The 20353-nt window shown below is 40.2% G+C and overlaps 1 protein-coding gene across 2 annotated transcripts; it reads right to left on the bottom strand.

Moving 5' to 3' along the window:
* Nucleotides 1-3221: 3221 nt before the first annotated feature.
* CENPX (centromere protein X) lies at nucleotides 3222-20347 on the bottom strand. 2 transcript variants are annotated; one of them, XM_074224863.1, is made up of 5 exons: nucleotides 20236-20347; nucleotides 5470-5521; nucleotides 4820-4873; nucleotides 4323-4411; nucleotides 3222-4059 (listed from the first exon to the last, which is right to left on the bottom strand). In XM_074224863.1, exons 1-5 carry the CDS (start codon nucleotides 20263-20265, stop codon nucleotides 4045-4047), a joined length of 240 nt encoding a protein of 79 aa, XP_074080964.1. In that variant the 5' UTR covers nucleotides 20266-20347; the 3' UTR covers nucleotides 3222-4044. The 2 variants fall into 2 exon arrangements, with proteins under 2 accessions (XP_074080964.1, XP_074080963.1); XM_074224862.1 differs by lacking the exon at nucleotides 3222-4059 and having other exon boundaries at nucleotides 4083-4411.
* Between the last annotated feature and the right edge of the window lie 6 nt (nucleotides 20348-20353).

Below are 20353 nucleotides of genomic sequence, written 5' to 3'. Positions count from 1 at the left end.
CAAGAGGAGTCACAAACTTATCTTGCCTCTTAGATTCAGGTTTCTTGGCCTTAATTCTGAGGGTTCAGAAGCTAAGGACTTAACAATTCCATAGGAAATGAAATTTGAACCTGCTTTCACATCTCCAGCTCCAGTACACTATTTATGATCTTTCTTAAGTTTCCTTATTATAAGGATAATATAATCTATGTCACTGGGGAGAGATCATGTGGCTAGAAAACCATTTTGGTATTGACTGTCCAGAGGTGGCAGGAGACCCAGAGCCTGGCTTTGAATACCATTCAAAATGAATCAGACTCCCAAGGGGAGCCTCCTGTCCTGTACCTTCTCCACCCCTTGTCCCAATACACCCCATCTCTCTACCTTTCTCTTATTCCTTCCCTTCTCTCACAAAATTTTGTGCTTCAAAGCACTCGAGAACACGTGGAAGCTAAGAATACCTGGGTTCAAGTCCTGATACAAACTGAAAGAAATAACCCTGGCAAGTCAGTGCTCTCGGGACCTCCCAAGACACTAAATGACAGAGAAGGTGCTTCTCGCCCATCTGGAAATTTCCTGTACCAGTAAAATCACAGGCCAGCCCCTATTTCTCTTTAGTTGTAAACTGGGCAAGTCACAGGCTTCTGGAGACTTGCTTGTCTTCAACTATAAAAAGAGAGGTAGGATTAAATGGCCTCTATCCCTTTCTTCCTCACATCTGTGATTATATACAACTATGGACATAACACTTTCCCAATCAAAGAAACTGAATTCACCAACTAAACTCAAACAACTGGAATGCAGTCACTTTCCTATCCTGGAGTTCTGTTTTCATTTAAGAAACAGGTATCTAAATGACATGGCCAGTATGGCTTTCAGTCTCTGACTGAATTTTTCCCCTTTTTACGTAACTGACATCATTACTTCTCTGCTTCACAGAACAAAACTCAGGTGAAAATATCCTTTCAAATGATCTTCTGCCTCTGCTGCCTAGGCTGGAGCAGCCTGGGATCTGGCTATTCCTGTGTGACAGAGAAGGCTGAGGACAACAGGGTTGGGGAGTCTGTAAGGAGCAAGGAAATGGAGCAATGGCCACCTTTTCACTAGGGTCTCCCTAGTAGGTCCCTGTCCAAGAACCATTCCATCTTAGACCCAGCTGTGGGTGTGCCCTGGGCCACTTGGGCAAGTAGGACCCAGGCCAGGCAGGGGTTTCCAGTATCTACTCCCATTTCTGCTCATTGGACTGGACACACCCACACCTCCCCAAAGGAATAAAGCACAGTGGAGCTTTGTACCATCTGAATGAACTTCAAAGTGGCTAAAAGGGGCGCCCAGGGTTCCTGGCACTTGTCATTGTCTCCCCATACCAGCCAGCATTTTCCTTCAGGTCTAATTACTTCCACATGTTCTCAAGTGCTTTGAAGCACAAAACCTTGTGAGAGAAGGAAAGGAATAAGAGAAAGGTGGAGAGATGGGGTGTATTGGGTCAAGGGGTAGACAAAGTACAGGACCAGAGGCTCCCATTGGAGTCAGATGCATTCTGAATAGTATTCAAAGCCAGGCTCTGGGTCTCCTGCCACTTCTGGACAGTCAATACCAAGCCTAGTGCATCATCAGTAAAAGCTTCCACATTGGAAAAACAATGGTATAGATTAAAAGGAATTGAAAAAGCCACTTTTAAAAACAAAAGCTCGCTGCCTACCAAAGGCTCTGACCAACAAAACTGGAGTCAAAGGTTGGTCTGTTTGTTTAAAATGATGACTGGTTCCAGCTGGGTGGGAGTGTGGCTCTGCTCCCTCAGCCACCTGATTCCAGGCAGTTGGCTGTCTAATTGATGCCGTAGTCTCTGGAGGCTGCTCTGGGCTTGTTTTGTAGTCTCCTGACTTCTGAGTATGATTAACTTTGCTGCTTCATACAGCTCTCATCAGCGACATAAAGCTAAAGTTGAGAATGATGGGAAGACTCATCATTCCTTTCCACTGAGGGGATTGGGGAAATAATTAACCTAACAGCCAGGCTGGAAAGAGCCCCAGACTAGATTTGGAGACCTGGGTTCAACCCAATACTGTTTTTGGACCCCATTCTCTTCATCTGTAAAATAGTATTAATATTTTCACTCCGTTTCACTGCTGTGTGGAAAGTGCTTTGTAAACCTTAAAATGCTAAACAAATGTGAACTTGAGAGGCAAATGTCCCCTTTGCTGCTTCCTTCAGATTTTTCTTGGACTTGGGAAGTTGGCAGGCACTTCAGGAAAGCGAAGTGTCTTCTGGACCTGTCACCTTTACACTTTATGCCTGCTGAGCTTTCTTAATGGCACAAAGGGAAGAGGGTACAAAAATCATCCAGACTGAAGAGCAGCAGTCTCCTGGAGAGTTAGAACTCTGTCCAGTCTCTTAGTGGATGCCTGGTCTGATCAGATTCACTGTTCCATTCTTGTAACAGAATAAGGTGACTCTTCTTCCAAGGCTCTTGCAGGACAACAAAGAAAGGTGGAGCAAGGCATCCCTGATGGCCCTGAAGAGGGAGTAGTGCCTGGAACCCAGAGTTCTTAAGGAAACTTCCTCCTTGAATCGGTTGTAGAAGAGTTTGGGCACCACAGTGGAGTTGCCAGAATGCCTACACAAGTGCTGCTTGTGGCTATGCCTTTGGGAAGCTATTTTTTTCCTCAGTCAAGGTGGGGGAGCCCCCACATTATGAATCTCTTCATTCCTCCCATGCCTGTGTGGCCTAACCCATGTCCAAGGAATCAACAGGAAAAGAAGACCTGGATATCTGGTCCCTTTTGCAGTATCCATCCCCTCTGCCCACCAATCCTTTGTGGCACCAACAAGATGCTACCACCCCACACATACTTGGGGCCACTGCTCCTATGAGCAGTTCCCAAGGGCCTGGGGCCAGCCCACACAAACACTACTTTATCCTGCCCAACACGGCTTCTGGAGCAGCCACTGCAGTGAGAGTAACGTTTTCCAGGCAAGCCAGGCTCTGGGCTGTGGCTCATGCCCACATGTGTAAGGTTTCCTATTTCACAGCTTCTCTCAGCTGCCGGCGGGGAGCTGGCTTGTGAGGGCTGGGGCATTCACACACATGCTGTTTGTTATTCTGTCCTTTTTAAGAGTTTTGCTTTCGTCCTAAAAAGATGGAGAAAAAAGCAAGGGGGGGGCAGGGGGATGGGGAGCTGAATAAGGCTTTGAAGCAACTTGACTTTGGGTGATTAATGGCAGTGAGAAGGCTGAGCCAGGGAGGGAGACAGTTTTGATTTATTGATGTTGCTTTGTGAGAACAAATTTATAGCTCAGGGAAGCAGCTTCTGAGGGGAATATCAAATGGTTAAAAGGTTACAAACCAGCTTTGATGTCAGACGCAGCAAGAATGTTGGGAGAAGGCGAGCACTAGGCTCTGTTTGTATATAAACTACAGATCAGGTACCTGGCTCTGAGTTTGCTGCTCCATGAGGGCTTGGGGAGATCCTCTTGGGGCGCTAGCTGGGGGGACTCTGCTGAGGCTGGTGGCACAGGAGAAGAGGCAGGGCCCCATGTCCATATAGCCTTTGTTTTCCAGGGAGCTAAGAATGGATGGCAGCACTAGCCCCTGGGGCAGGAAATTCAAGTATGCTGGAACTGGAGGACTTCACTTTGCTCCAGCATGACCTGGCTTGCCCCCTCTTCATTCTTACCTTGATCCAGTACCTCATCCACTATCCTTTTCTTCCTCTCCCTCTCCTCCCACCTTGTGCTATTTCCAGGAAGACACTACACAGGCTTCCTTATTCTTCAACCCTGGCAGAGGGGAAAGTACGGGACCCTCATCCTGATGCTAAGTGGCTGTGGTAGAAATTCTTGGGCAGATGACAGCTACAGACCTTCTGTTTGGTTTGGTTCAGTCATGTCAGGAAGTAAATATACTCTGGCCTCTTAGGACTTCTTATTGAAACAAGACACTACCCAAAATGGTGGTATAAGGTTGGTTCCCTGTCCTGGAACAGTTAGAGGCAAGTAGACTACTTGAAAAGGTTCAGATAGCCCAGCTTGATCCAATAACCATCTTCTCCATCGCTGCTGCTTCTAAAAATCAAGAAGCTATACGGAAAGAAGAGGAAATTCAGTAACTTCAAGTCATCAGCATACAGACTACTAAACTAATTATCAACAGGGTTAGATTTATTAGACACATGTTCAAATCCTGAACCCACCCTGTCAGCCAGGGCCGTGTCCTCACCTACTGAAAAGGGGATTAGACCAGATAATCTCTTGATGCTATAATTCAGTGTACCCTGTTTCTAGAAATTCTTTTTCACCACCCCACCAACCCTCACTGAGAAGTGAGGCCAAAGGATCCATACCAGCTGGGGCAACACCTTCTCAAACTGTTCAATGTCAACTTTATCCTGGTCTTCAGCCTGGGCCTGTCTTATAGCTCGAGCTGCAGCTTCTGTGTCATGGACATAGGAGAAAAATAAAAGTGAAATTTGGGCAGGGTCAAGTAACGGATCCTGTCTTCAGATATGGTTTATAAAAATTCCCAACAAGAGAGATGACTGGAACCCCCCCCCCCCACGTTCGTTTTGCCCAGGATTACTTTGCTGCCTGTTTTTTCATTGTGTCTCTGTATTCCCAGCAACTAGGCATGTCCTACATTTATTAGATTGACTCAAACTGTCAGTAGTCCAGCTTTTGAGTCTCAGGATTTTAAAAAATCAATTAAAATACAGGAAGGTATATTCCATGGGAGAGAGACTGGAAGAATTCAATGTGGCTCCAACAAAAATCAGAAATTTTAGGACTAAGTCTTAGATGTGACATTACCAGTGGGAATTTTTAAATATAACTATCAAATCACCTTGAACAAAGATCTTCAGCATCTCCACCATGAGCTGCAGAGCATCTGCACTGACTGGAAAGGAGACAGAGTAGAATTATATGCATGCTCCCATCACCATATGCCCAGAGACCAACCTGCTCTGGAGGACTTCTGTCTGCCTTTGTCTTTCCATGGACATGCAGCAGCTTTAAGCCTTGTCTGGCCTCATGGCTGCATGATCAATGAAAATGAGCTCTGCCATTTCTTCATCAAACATGTAACCCTTTTTAGCTCTCTATATCCTACTGGTGGTGAGCATGTGGCCACATGCCACTCTTACTTTTAAACTTTTCCTCTACAAGGCAACAGTTAGCTAGATATTCAATGTCACTGATTGACTTCTCAAGATCCTGACATTAAACCTGACTTCTGAGTGGAAAATTACCTTTGACTTTTATGAAGTGATGCAAACAGGATTCTGTAAGCAGAACCAAGAAAAAAGCCTCTATAATGACCATAGTGCCACAGAGGCTGATCAAAACTTTAGCATTCAGATAGTGAAACATGCTATGTGGCCTATAAATTTGTTTTAGCCTAACTGTGTTATTGAATTACAAGGGAGGGTTCTTTTGAAGATGAGGAGGGGTCTCTAGCGATTTAAAGGGGGAAAAAAGAAAGAAAAAAATTACCTTTGCATCTGTCATCTTTAAAGTGTAAATACAACAACTTGTTTACCAGCTCCTATAGGGAAAAAAAGGAATAAGAGCTAGTAACATTTCCTGACCGCTAGCAGCCACAAAAGTCATATCTGATTCTGCTGCTTTCCTGTTTCCCCTACCACTAATGGGGGGGGGGTCTCATCTGTAAGTCCAAATGCTACATGGGAAGCTTGAATACACAATTATACAGTTAAATACACAAAAATACACTCCACTTAAATACTATCATCTATCCTGCAAGTCTCTTAAGTCCTTTTCTAAGCTTGTTGGTCATAGTGGTTGTGGACCTCCAAATAAGTTTCAAGTACTCTCAGCTAGGTGTGCCACCAGGATGAAGAACTTAAGATGGATGAGAACAAGTACAAGGATTTGGCATTCTTAGCAGATGAAGACTGAAGATCTGCCAGAGGTAGAAGGCTAAGACAGTAAGCTGAAAGACTTCATATGGAGGAATGAAAGGGCAATATTTTAGGGAAATACTGGCAGGAAAATCAAAAAGCAGTAATTATCAAAATGATTTAGTGCTGGTTAAAAAATAGATCAATCAATGAAAAAGTTCAGATACAACATATAGAAGCAAAAATGTAGTAGCATAGTGATTGATAAGACCAACATCTCATACTATTCTATACTAAGATAAGGTCCAAATGCATACATGACTTAGATAACAAACAAATGGGAGGAGCAAGTAAATAACTGTGACCTAAAGATCTATGGAAAAATGGAAGAATTCATGATAGTGAAATAGAGGGGATCACAGAAGATAAAAATGGACTTTTTTTTACAAACTTGAAACATTTTTTGTACAAACAAAACCAAAATCAAAAGGAAAATGTAAGGAAAAAAATTTAGAAGCAAGTTTCTGGGATGAAGGTCTCACCCAGAACACTGTGTATCCCAAAAGTCTTGGTGCAATTTTAAGCTATTAAAGCTTAAAATGTTGACATCCTGTATACAAGGATCTGATTCAAATTTCTAAGAACAAGAGACATTCTCTAGCTATCAAAAAGCAGATGAAAAATGCTGTAAATCATTAATGATGAAATGCAAATAAAAAAAACTTTGTCTTCATATCCAAAGATAACAAAAATGGAGAATGACAAATGTTGGAAGGACGTAAAAATAAAGGCATACTAATACAAGGTTGATAGAGTTGGGAGTTGGTCCAGTCATTCTGAAAAGCAATTTGGAATGATACCCAAAAGTTACTAAACCTCTGACCCAGCAATACCACTCGACAAATATCACCATCCAAAGCAATCTTGTCTGAAGAAGAATGCGTTAATGGAGCTGTTTTTTTTTTACTTAAAGATATTATTTTGAGTTTTACAAATTTTCCCCTAATTTTTCTTCCCTCCCCCCACCCCCCACAGAAGGCAATTTGCCAGTCTTTACATTGTTTCCATGGTATACATTGATCCAAATTGAATGTGATGAGAAACAAATCATATCCTTAAGGAAGAAACAAAGTAAAAGAGACAGCAAGATCAGACAATAAGATATCAGGTTTTTTTTTTTTCTAAATTAAAGGTAATAGTCCTTGGTCTTTGTTAAACTCCAACAGCTCTTTCTCTGGATACAGATGATATTCTCCATTGAGACAACCCCAAACTGTCCCTGATTGTTGCACTGATGGAATGAGCGAGTCCTTTCAAGGTTGATCATCACCCCCTATGCTGTTAGGGTGTACAGTGTTTTTCTGGTTCTGTTCATCTCACTCAGCATCAGTCCATGCAAATCCCTCCAGGCTTCCCTGAATTCCCATCCCTCCTAGTTTTTAACAGAACAATAGTGTTCCATGATATACATATATCACAGTTTGCTAAGCCATTCCCCAATTGAAGGATATTTACTTGATTTCCAGTTCTTTGCCACCACAAACGGCTGCTCGGAATATTTTTGTACAGGTGATGTTTTTTACCCTTTTTCATCATCTCTTCAGGGTATAGACCCAATAGTGGTATTGCTGGATCAAAGGGTATGGCACATTTTTGTTGCCCTTTGGACATAGTTCCAAACTGCTCTCCAGAAAGTTTGGATGAGTTCATAGAATGAAGCTGTTTCTAAATGGTCAGATGTGAAAGGGAAATTATTGAATTCTTGATGACAAGGGTATATGGGAAACCCCAAATAGAAAGTAAAATGAAATGTTAAAAAAAAAAGGTCCTAAATTATTTCTAAATAAACTGAAAGAGCTGGCACATATTTTTCACAGGAGATGTGAGATTATTAAAGTAATGTGATAAATATACAGTTCTGATCATATTTCTCTAATCAAATGGCTCCTCATTGCCTGTCTAGTAAGTTTTATCTCAAGCTACTCACTTTTACCTGCTCTACATTCCAGCCAAACAAGCCTTATTTTTGTAATGTCTTCTCTCCTATTATTTGTGTACATCCTTCCTCCCCATTAGACTATATGATCCTTGAGAGTGAGGTTTGCCATGCATTCAATCCCATCACATTACACTTTAAACATTAAATAAGTGTTTATTAAAACTGAATTAAAGAATAGTTGCAAATTTTAACATCCCAGATTATAAACATTCTTGTGGAATTGCATCAAATAAAAAGTTATCAAATGGGGTGGAGGTAACTATGAGCAGAAACAGATACCTCTCTTTCACCAGTAGGATGGATACCCAAGACCATGGGAATTTCAAAAAAAAAAAAAATGTGTTCTTAGCACCACCTACTGTTTATTTCTGGAAATTAGATGTTACTCATGAGCTTTGATTATAAGACCTAGCATATACAGAGTGCTTTTTTAAGACTGGCAAAACATTTTACAAAAATAATCTTATTTGGTCCGGAGAGGCAGGTGCAATTATCTGCATTTTACAGCTGAGACAGCTCTTAAGAGACTAGCCCAGGGCCATGCAATTGTTGAGTTTCATCCTTACTGCAGCCTCAAAACCATAGGCATCCTAGCTGCCTCATGTATTATCAGTAATAAGCATTCTATTCGTTGCTTTTGCTCAGCTATTTAAGGGGAAATATACTTTTTATTTGAGAGAACCTTGGCAAACAAAAGTTAAAATAACATTTTCACTGAATGAACAGCAAATGCCCATGCCAGGGTACTGACAAGGCAGTGTGTTTAAAAACTGAGGATACGAAGAAAGAAAGAAATACTGTTTCTTGCTATCAAACTCATGCTATAAAGAACATTGTACAATTGAGATAAAACAGAAGGAAGGCATAGGAAAGATTTCTTCTAGACATTTCAGCTAGGACTCTGAGAAAGCCAGGAGATAGAGATGAGAAATAACAAGACTACGGAGCCTTTCTCAACATGATTTTAGGTGTATGAAATAAAGTGTTAAACAAAAACTAATTATATTCAAAGTTATTGAAAGAAAATAAATGCTTGTTAATTGAAAAAGAAAAGAAAAAACAAGGGCTTAGAGAGCTCAGGAGAAAGATAACAAGAAGGAAAAAGTTACAGAAGGGAAGGCCCCAGGAAAGGCACCAAGTCAAGCCAAATCAAGTTAGTAGCAAAAGAAAGAGAAGAAACCTGGTTTTTGTCTTACCCTTCAAAAACTACTGACAAATAGATGGGCTTGGGTGTCTACTCATGGTCTAGCCTCCAACTCTCAACCCTCTTTCTACTTCTCTTTCCAACACTACCCAAGCAATGCCTCTGGCCCTTTGGCCCAACAAAGAGTAGAACTCAAGGAAGTCTGCCTATTCACCAATATAAAATAAAACATTTTAAAAATCAAGTCTTTTCTTCCTATGTTCAAAAGATCTGTATATAAAGTTAGCAATACTATGTCTCTTCATGAAAGCCCTGTCCCAGAACTTCATCTGTGCATGGAAGTGATCTTGATTTCTCCAATAATATGCTACTGGGGTAGAAATCCAACATATATGCCTGTCATAAAAGAACCATAAAGACTGCCAGTTTCTTCCTACTTTCCCTTTTATGGTAGTCCTTTTCATTCTTCCTTGTTTTTCTTTTTTGGTTTTTTTGGTTTTTGGTTTGGGTTTTTTTTGGGTTTTTTTGGCAAAGCTTTGGGATTAAGTGACTTGCCCCAGGTCACACAGCTAGGAAATAATTAATGAAACTGAATTTGAACTCAGGTCCTCCTGACCCCGGGGTGGCAGCTCTATCCACTGCATCACCTAGCTGCCCCCCCCTTCCTAGATTTTATAATCACAGCCCTGTTTTACATTCTCTACTGGAGAGGAACTTTGGGGCTGTCCTGAGGATGGCCTTTAAGAAAAGAAAGGGTTTTCTGCATTTGAAATATGAGTTTTATATTCATAATTTGATTCTATCATAATATACATTTATTATAGACTTATATGAAGAGGGGGTAATGGTATCAAAAGCTTCACCTTAGTTCTTACTCCCCCAGAAGTCTGCTTGTGGGATTCTGCAGGAGAAAGAATATAGTATTTTATTCTGTCTTATGAAGCTTTATCCTCTTCACATTTTTTCTATTAGTAAAATTGGTTTTTAAATGGATTTTAAGATTCATCCATTGTTTACTGCACTTTAAACCTTGAGCTTGACTCAATGAACTGACCTAGCTCAGGGCTGATCTAGAATTAATTTAAATTTCAAGTACAAGACTTTATGCTTGATCCTGAAATGAGAGAAGAGAGTTTACTGATTAAGGCATTGGCCTGGTCAATGTGTGCACTGTGCCAATTATGGGGGATACAAAGAAAAACAAAATCAGTCATTACAATTGAAGAAAGCAAATCTAAGCAAACAAATATGTTCAAACAAGCAAGATATGGAAAACATGGCTGGAGAAAATGCCAAGTTCTGAGAGATGGAGTGCAGAATGAAATGAGGTTGTGAAGGGGTCTGAACACCAGGGAAGTCCTGGCCAGCCAGTGGAGGATAAAATGGAGTGGGGAGAAACCTGAAGCAGAGACCAATAAGAAGGCTAGTGCCATAGTCCAGCTGCTGAGGAGGTAGAAATGACAAGATTTGACAACTACAAACTTGGCTACCTGAAAGCATTCTAGCATCTTTGAGAGAAATAGAGATGTCCCAAGGCTGAAGTCCTAGGAAGAAAGTTGTTCTCACACTAGCTACCTTTCCTGGAGGAGAAACTGAAAGACTCCCCCCACCCCCAGTGTCCTGAACAGCTAGGTGGTGCAGCAAATGGAGCACCAGCCCTGGAGTCAGGAGGACCAGAGTTCAAATCTGACCTAAGACACTTAATTGCTTAGCTCTGTGACCTTGGGCAAGTCACTTAACCCCATTACAAGTCACTTAACCCCACTGCCTTAAATAAGTAAAATTCTTTAAAAGAAAAAAGATTCATAAACCCATCCAATGGATAATTGTTCACAATGTAATTCATTTCACATGGAGGGGTCCAGATTCTTCCCTGACCCACCCAACCCTAACAAATACATGAATAGCATCTCAGATGAAACAAAGATAAATGAAAAATAAGCAAAAATAAATTCCTCTACAATCTAGTACTGTACCAAAAAGAAGGCTGGAGACCATCAAAGGTGTAGAGAAGCAATGCATCAAGAAAGTCAATGTAAATCCCAATAAATAGGCCTAAAATCTGCCAAGCACTTGGAGACATGCCAAAATATGAACAAACAGAAGAATATACTGGAAGATAATGAAGAAACAATATATATTAAGAAAAGCCCAAAAGATAAATGGTAAACCCAGAAGAAAAGAATAACACCCTAACCAGTACAAGTAGAGCCTCAGAGGAAAAAAAAAAAATAGCTTGGTCAGAACTATAAAAATGACTGTGTAAATGAAAAAAAAAAATGGAAGGAGGATAAATAACTTACTGCAGTTGGTGGGAAATTTAACCAAACTCAGGACTTCACAAAAAACAGAATGGAGGAAACTGAAATCAATGACTCCATAAGACAACAAAAACTAGAACAGAGTCAAAAGACTGGGGAAAAAAATGAAAAATATACGCTATTTGCTATTAATAAATCACCTATAAAAATAGATCAAGGACAGACAATTTAGGAATCATTAGACTATCTGAAAACCATTAGCAAACAAAAAAACTGGATAGTCTAGTTTAAGAAAAAGAAAACTGCCCAAATTAAGAAAAGTTAAAATAGAAAGAAATCACCAGTTACCTTAATTTTTTATTAAAGATTTTATTTATTTTCAGTTTTACAATTCCCCCCATCTTACTCCCCCCCCACAGAAAGTAATTTGTCAGTCTTTACATTGTTTCCATGGTATACACTGAACCAAATTGACTGTGATGAGAGAGAAATCATATCCTTAAGAAAAATAAAGTATAAGAGATAACATCAGACAATAAGGAATTAAAGGGAATAATCTTTGAACTTTGTTCAAACTCCACAGTTGTTTCTCTGGATACAGATGGTATTCTCCATCGTGGACAGCCCCAGATTGTCCTGGATTGTTGCACTGATGGAATGAGCGAGTCCTTCAGGGTTGAGCATCACCCCCATGTTGCTGTTAGGGTGTACAGTGTTTTTCTGATTCTGCTCATCTCACTCAGCATCAGTTCATGCAGATCCCTCCAGGCTTCCCTGAATTCCCATCCCTCCTAGTTTCTAATAGAACAATAGTGTTCCATGGCATACATATACCACAGTTTGCTAAGCCACTCCCCAATTGAAGGACATTTACTGGATTTCCAATTCTTTGCCACCACAAACAGGGCTGCTATAAATATTTTTGTACAAGTGATGTTTTTACCCTTTTTCATCATCTCTTCAGGGTATAGACCCAGTACTGGTATTGCTGGATCAAAGGGTATGCACATTTTTGTTACCCTTTGGGCACAGTTCCAAATGTCTCTCCAGAAAGGTTGGATGAGGGCAGCTAGGTGGTGTAGTGGATAAAGCACCGACCTTGGAGTCAGGAGTACCTGGGTTCAAATCCAGTCTCAGACACTTAATAATTACATAGCTGTGTGGCCTTGGGCAAGCCACTTAACCCCGTTTGCCTTGCAAAACAAGCAAACAAAACCAACCTAGAAAGGTTGGATGAGTTCACAGCTCCACCAACAATGTAATGTCCCAGATTTCCCACAACCCTTCCAACAATGATCATTATCCTTTCTGGTCATATTGGCCAATCTGAGAGGTGTGAGGTGGTACCTCAGAGAAGCTTTAATTTGCATTTCTCTAATAAGTAATGATTTAGAGCAACTTTTCATATGACTAGGGATTGTTTTGATCTACTCATCTGTAAAATGCCTTTGTATATCCTTTAGACCATTTGTCAACTGGGGAATTTTTTTTTAAATATGACTCAGTTCTCTCTATATTTTAGAAATTAGTCCTTTGTCAGAAACAATTGTAAAGATTGTTTCCCAGTTTACTACATTTCTTTTGATCTTGGTTGCAGTGATTTTATCTGTGCAAAAGCTTTTTAATTTAATGTAATTGAAATCATCTAGTTTGCTTTTAATGAAATTCTCCATCTCTTCCTTAGTCATAAACTGCTTCCCTTTCCATAGATCTAACAGGTAAACTAGTCCTTGATCTTCTAATTTGCTTATAGTATTGTTTCTTTATGTCTAAATCCTGTATCCATTTGGATCTTATCTTGGAATAGGATGTGAGGTGTTGGTCTAATCTAAGTTTCTTCCATACTAACTTCCAATTTTCCCAGCAGTTTTTATCCCAATAGCTGGACTCTTTGGGTTTATCAAACAGCAGATAACTATAATCGTTTCCTGCTATTGCACCTAGTCTATTCCACTGGTCCACCACTCTATTTCTTAGCCAATACCAGACAGTTTTAATGACTGATGTTTTATAATATAATTTTAGATCAGGTAGGGCTAAGCCCCCTTCTTTTGCACTTTTTTTCATTAAATTCCTGGAAATTCTTGACTTTTTATTTCTCCATATGAATTTACTCGCAACTTTTTCTAACTCATTAAAGTAATTTTTTGGAATTTTGATTGGTAGGGCACTAAACAGGTGTTTAGTTTTGGTAGAATTGTCTTTTTTATTATATTAGCTCTACCTATCCATGAGCATTTGATGTTTACGCAGTTATACCAGTTACCTTCTAAAAGAAACTCCAAAATGAAAACTCCCAGGAACATCAAAATCAAGATCTTCCAAGTCAAAGGAAAAATACTTTGAGCAATCATAAAGAATCCAACTAACAAGGAGCACAAGATCATTCTAAGAATATGATATTCTGAAAAGGAAACTTGCAATCAGGGATAATATACTAAAAAGAGACCTGATCTGAATAAAAATTTTGAAAGTTAAATATATCTGTGGAATTTGAATTAACTAAACAATGATAAAAATGTTCACATTCAAAAAGAATGAGAACAAGAGTCTCTTCAGAATTTGCCTTCAATATGACCAGAAAGGTCAATCAGTGATCAATACTGGAAGGGATGTGGGGAATCTGGGACACTAATACATTGTTGGTGGAGCCACTACTAGGTCTATACCCTGAAGACTATGAAGAGACTATGAAAAAGGGTAAAAATATCACTTGTACAAAAATATTCATAGCAGCCCTGTTTGTGGTGGCAAAGAGTTTGAATTAAGTAAATGTCCTTCAATTGGGGAATGGCTTAACAAACTGTGGTATATGTGTGTCATGGAACACTATTGTTCTATTAGAAACCAGGAGGGATTGGAATTCAGGGAAGCCTGGAAGGATTTGCATGAACTGATGCTGAGTGAGATGAGCAGAACCAGAAGAACATTGCACACCTGAGTGGAATATTCCTTCTTAAGAGTTAATATTCCTAGTCAAATCCTCTTAGGGTTAAAAATCATTAAAACAATGACAAACTATTACTCTTAGGCTATTCTTAGAAGAAAGAGGGAGAGAGACCTTGTATTCCAAGCCAGGCACCCTCCTGATTCTGTTGGGGGAGAAATAATGGACTATTTCCAGAGAGACCTTGCATTTTTAGTTAGTCACCTATTTGATGATAAAAACTATCGAAACTGGGAGAACAGTAGACTGTTCTCATGAGAAAAACCTTGCATTCCAACGAAGCTCATAAGACGCCTCTTGTTTGATGATAAGTAGACTGTTCCTAGACAAGCTATATTACTTCAGTTAAGATAGTTATAATTCTGATGGTTATTCTTACCATCTGGATGGTGAGGTAATATTTTATGAAAACCTTTCATTCTTTTCTTTGTTGCTAGGGTAGATTTTCATAAGTAGAATGTAACTCTGAAGAATAACCAATGAGTCAACAGAGAGGGATGATAGGGAGGAGGGGCTTGTGTTGGGCCTTATATTCTTGCTTGACTGTCAATTCGGGGCAGTTCCTTTATCTTTGCTACCTTTGTGAGACTTGGAGTGTGCCCTTTTCTTGAGAAAAAGCCAAAATAAACTTTTTTTTTTTTTGCTCAAGAGTCGTCTATATTTTTTAAAGTGGATTTTTTATCCTACATACACCCTAACAGCAACATGGGGGTGATGATCAACCTTAATGGACTTGCTCATTCCATCAGGACAACAATCAGGCACAATTTTGGGGTATCTGCAATGGAGAATACCATCTGTATCCAGAGAAAGACTTGTGGAGTTTAAACAAAGATCAAAGACTATTAATTTTAAACTTTTTTTAAACTTTAATTTTAATTTTATTTTTTGGGGTTTTTTTTTTAGGTTTTTGCAAGGCAAATGGAGTTAAGTAACTTGCCCAAGGCCACAAGGCTAGGTAATCATTAAGTGTCTGAGACTGGATTTGAACCCAGGTACTCCTGACTCCATGAATGTTTTTGTGCTTTATCCACTGCAATAACCATCTAGCCACCCCTAGATAATGGGTTTTTTTTTTAAATTAAAGTTTAGGGGCGGCTAGATGGCGAAGTGGATAAAGCACTGGAGTCTGGAGTACCTGGGTTCAAATCCAGTCTCAGACACTTAATGATTACTGAGCCTTGTGGCCTTGGGCAAGCCACTTAACTCCATTGTCTTGCAAAAACCTTAAAAAAAAAAACCCATTATCTTATTAAGTGATTTTGCTATCTCTTATACTTTATTTTTTTCCCCTTAAGGATACGATTTCTCTCCCATCACATTCAACTTAGATCAACATATACCTCGGAAACAATGTAAAGACTAACAGACTGCCTTTTGTGGGGGGGGGGAGCAAGATTGGGGGGAAATTGTAAAATTCAAAATTAATTAATTTTTCAAAAAAGAATCCCATTGCCTTGAAGGAAGAGAAAATTAAGATGAACACATGGTCTGGGAAAAGGAAAAGGAATACATTAATAAAGAAATGAGGAAGAAGGGAAAGGAACTTTCATCTCAAATAACTAGAGCAATTAAAAAGAATATACAAACATGGTAAGAGGACTAAGGGGATACAGTCTGACTGTACACAAATGTCTAATTCAGAAATAATGCCTATTTTCACAATAAGTCTTTTACTGTCTGTTACAAGGTACATCTCATTCTCTGTGATACTGTTTGATGCTCACTCACCATTTCAAAGACCCGTCTTTGGTCTCTCTCAGTATTTCTCCCCATCCTCATCTTTTTCCATTTTGTACTACTAAAGCTACCAAGTACCAAAGCATACATTGATTTGACCTGGAGTCTATTATCTGTACAGTATAGAATTTCTCTACCTGTTCATCTTCAGGAGCTAATATTGGTACATAAGCTGCAATTATTCTCATAATGGTCTTTTTTGCAAATACTTTTTGATTTACAGTATTACAATATGTGGTAACCAAATGAGGGCAGTTAGATGGTGCAATGGATAGAACATCAGGCCTGGAGTAAGAAAGATCTGAGTTCAAATTGGCCTCTGACACTTAATAGCTGTGTGACTCTAAGCAAGTCATTTAACCCTTATTTGCCTCAGTTCCTCATCTGTAAAACTGGAACACACTGGAAAAAGAAATGGCAAATCACTCCAGTATCTTTGTCAAGAATGTGGTCACAGAGAATCAGACACAACTGAACAATAATGATGAAATAATCCATATTTCTTATAGCTTTGGCAGCATGCGATTACTCTTTCCATTGTTTTAGGAACACCCATAAACTATCTTTCCCTCATGCTGCAATTTAATTCTTGTGGTTTCATTTGCAGCAAGAATGTCAAACTTATTATGATTCAACTTCTCCAGCATGATGTCCACTCATGGGTCATTGAACAAAGATCTCTTTAATTTGACTGCTGGTATTCTAAAATTTGTTGATGTGTTTAAAATCGCGATTCTTAACTTTCTATGTCCCCTTTCTGAACTCATGCCACTGTCACTCCAGAAACAGAAGGGAGGCCACATAAGACTAAAGACCCTTTTTCATTTTTCCCTATTTCAAAGGTTGCAATAACTAAAAAAGTTTCATCACTTACTGGTCAGCCTACCAGAAATATAACTTGCTATGACCATTAAATTATTGCTAGTCCTTATAGATTTGGTGTTTTTTGGGGGGGAGGGGGGTTAGGGCTGTCTTATGAATGAAGAATTCTTGAAAGGTTTCAAAGAAAGGGTGATCCCTGAACTAAGCCTTGAAGAGAGAAGGATCCCAAGGGATATATTCTACATGCAAGAAAGAGAATGACATACTGAGTTCTAGCAACATCCAGTAGGTCAATTTGAATGGAATACAGAGAACATAAAGAAAAGTAAAATGAAATAATTGGAAAAGTAGAGGAAAGACAGAATGTGGTGAGTTAAATTAGTCTTAGAGAAGAAATCAAAGCTATCAGTTGACACAAAAAAATACTCTAAATTACAGCTGATTAGGGAAATGCAAATTTTTGTGAATTTTATAATTTCCCCCCACCCTCCCCCAGAAGTCAGTCTGATAATCTTTACATTGTTTCCATGCTACACATAGATCAAAACTGAATGTGTTGAAAGAGAAATCATATCCTTGAGGAGAAAATAAAATATTAGAGATAGCAAAATTATATAGTACAAAAGATACTTTTAAAAAAATTGAAGGTAATAGATTTTTGGTGTACAAGGTTCTTCTGGTTCTGCTCAGCTCACTCAACATCAGTTCATGCAAGTCTTTCCAGGCTTCTCTGAAATGCCATCCCTCCTGGTTCCATAACATGCATATATACCACAATTTGTTCAGCCATTCCCTGATTGATGGACATTCACTCGATTTCCAGTTCTTTGCCACCACAAACAGAGGTGCTATGAATGTTTTTGTACAAGTGATGCTTTTATCTTTTTCATGATCTCTTCAGTAGTGGTATTACTGGATCAAAGGGTATGCACATTTTTGTTGCCCTTTGGGGCATAATTCCAAATTGCTCTCCAGAAAGGTTAGATGAGTTCACAGCTCTACCAACAATGTATTGGTGTCACAGATTTCCCACATCCCTTCCAACATTGATTATTGCCCTTTCTGGTCACATTGGTCAATCTGAGAGGCGTGAGGTGGTATTTTAAAGATGCTTTAATTTGCATTTTTTAATCAGTAATGATTTAGAGCAATTTTTCATATGACTCTGGATTGCTTTGAGAGAAATGAAAAAAAATTTTTTTTTAGTTTTTTGCAAGGCAAACAGGGTTAAGTGACTTGCCCAAAGCCACACAGCTAGGTAATTATTAAGTGTCTGAGACTGGATCTGAACCCAGGTACTCCTGACTCCAGGGCCGGTGCTTTATCCACTATACCACCTAGCCGCCCCTGAGAGAAATGCAAATTAAAGCAACTGAAGTTACCACCTCACACTTAGTAGACTGGCTACCATGACAGAAAAGGAAAATGACAAATGCTGAAGGGATATGGGAAAAATAGGGAAACAATTCTGGAGAACAATTTGGAATTATACTTAAACGGTCAAAAACTGTACATATTCTTTGACATAACAATACCACTACTAGGTCTCCATACAAAGAAATCAAAGGGGAATGGACCTATAATGTAAAAGATTTAAAGCAGCTTTTGTGTGTATGGTGGCAAAGAGTTGAAAATTAAGAGGATGTCCATCTATTGGGGAAATGGCTGAACAAATTGTGGAAGTGATTGTGATGAATACTATTGTATTATAAGAAATAATGAGCAGGATGGTTTCAGACAAACTTGGAAAATCTTGTATGAACTGATGCAAAATGAAGTGAGAAGAACCGGGAGAGCAATATTATAATGATGATCAACTATGAAAGACTTTATCTATTCTAATCCAGACAAATGATCCAAGACAACTCCAAAAGACTCAAATACACCTCCAGAGAAAGTACTGATGAACTGAGGGCAGACTGAAGCATACTTTTTTTTTTAAATTAAAAGAAATATTACTGAGAAGTCTGTATTTTATCCTAGAAGCAAAAGGTAAGAACAGAGGTTTGTTAGGGTCATCTTCAGAAAATGATTTTGGCTTTTGTAGAAAGGAGGGAATGGAAGCAGAGAGATCAATTAAGAACTAATGCAATAAGCCCAAGAGAGAGGTAATAAAGTCTTCAATATAGGGGCTAAGTGAATGGAGAGAAGACAGCTGCAAGAGATGTTATGATTCAATTTGGGAAGGAGGGAGGGAGAAGAGCCTTTGATGACTCTAAAGTTACCAACCTACATGACTAAAAATATAAGATAAACTGTTTAAAGATGAGTTTAGATCCAAGACAAAAATCCTCTTTGGTTTTGGAAACCCTCCTTCGGCCCACTCCCTCCTGGGACACTCCAGGTCCTGGAGCTGGGAAACACTTAAAAAAACAGATGAGGAAACTGAGGCCCAGGCAGGTGAACTGATTTGTCCAAAGTTACACTGATAGTTTCAGTGGTATAATTTGAACCCAGATCTTCTGACTCCAGCTCCAGTATCATACCTATGTAGCCTATCCAATTCACCCACACCCAATCCCTCAAGAAATAGGGTATAAATATTCTGGGGTGTATAAAAAAAAGCTTTTCTTTTTTTATCAATGACCTTCTTTGGGTATATGCCTAGCAGTGGAATCTGGGTCAAAAACTGTCGACATTTTAGGCCTTTTGTAAAATGTCATTTTAAAGCTCACAAAGCACTTTATATTTGCTGTCTTCTAGATCTCCTTTGCATTTTGCATCTACCCCCCTCCCATAGATGCAACAAGTTTTATCTTCATTTTCCAGATGCAGAAAGGAAGCATCAGAGAGGATGAATGCCTTGGCCTGGGCAGGACGTGACTCCGGGAGTTCCTGAGTCCGTTTAGAATTCTAGTCACTCTGACAAGTCTCTTTTCTCAAGTCCATTCGGTAAATAAGCAACTATTAAGCGCCAGGTGGCTCAGCGGGGAGAATTCAAAGCCTGGAAGCGAGTTCAAATCTGGCCTCGGACAACTTCTAGCTGTGTGACCCTGAGCGGGTCACTCCACTCGTGTGTGCCTCGGTTTACTCATCTGTAAAATGGGTCGGAGAAGGGAATGACAACACCCCCCCCCCGCCGGCATCTTGGCCAAGAAAATCCCAAATGGGGGTCCAGGAAAATAAGCCACGACTGAAACCAACGTAATAATGCCATCGTACGCCTGCCGAGGTGCAGAGGGCAAAACTTAGCCGGCTGCCCCGGGGGCACAACCCGGGGGGCACGTTGTGGGCAAGCGGGCTCTAGGGGTGATGGGGGCGGTCCAGGGGGCGGGCAGGGAGCTTGGGGCGCGGGGGTTCGGGGTCCCGAGGCCAAGGGCTGGGCGCGGGCGGGGCGCTGCGGCCCGGCCTGCCCTTTGGCAAGAAGCAGGGTTTCTCCTCCAGAAGATGCTCGGGCGGCTGTGTGCACCCGGGAGCCCCTCCCGGCCCGCAGGCCCCCGCCCCGTTGTCCAGCGCCCCGCTCTCCGGGGCAGGCGACCCCCTACCTTTCTAAAGCTAGGCCCGTCTTCCTCCATCCCGCCGGCCGAGGCGCGCGCCGCTCAGAGACCCCGCCCCGGAGGTGCCGTAGCAGCCAATGAGAAACGAGCGCGGGAAGAGGCGGCG

Source organism: Macrotis lagotis, chromosome 2 (assembly GCF_037893015.1).
Source record: "Macrotis lagotis isolate mMagLag1 chromosome 2, bilby.v1.9.chrom.fasta, whole genome shotgun sequence".
NCBI classification, from domain to species: Eukaryota; Metazoa; Chordata; class Mammalia; order Peramelemorphia; family Peramelidae; genus Macrotis; species Macrotis lagotis.
The sequence above is the reverse complement of the archived record's forward strand: the minus strand, read 5'-3'. Positions and strand labels throughout refer to the sequence as shown.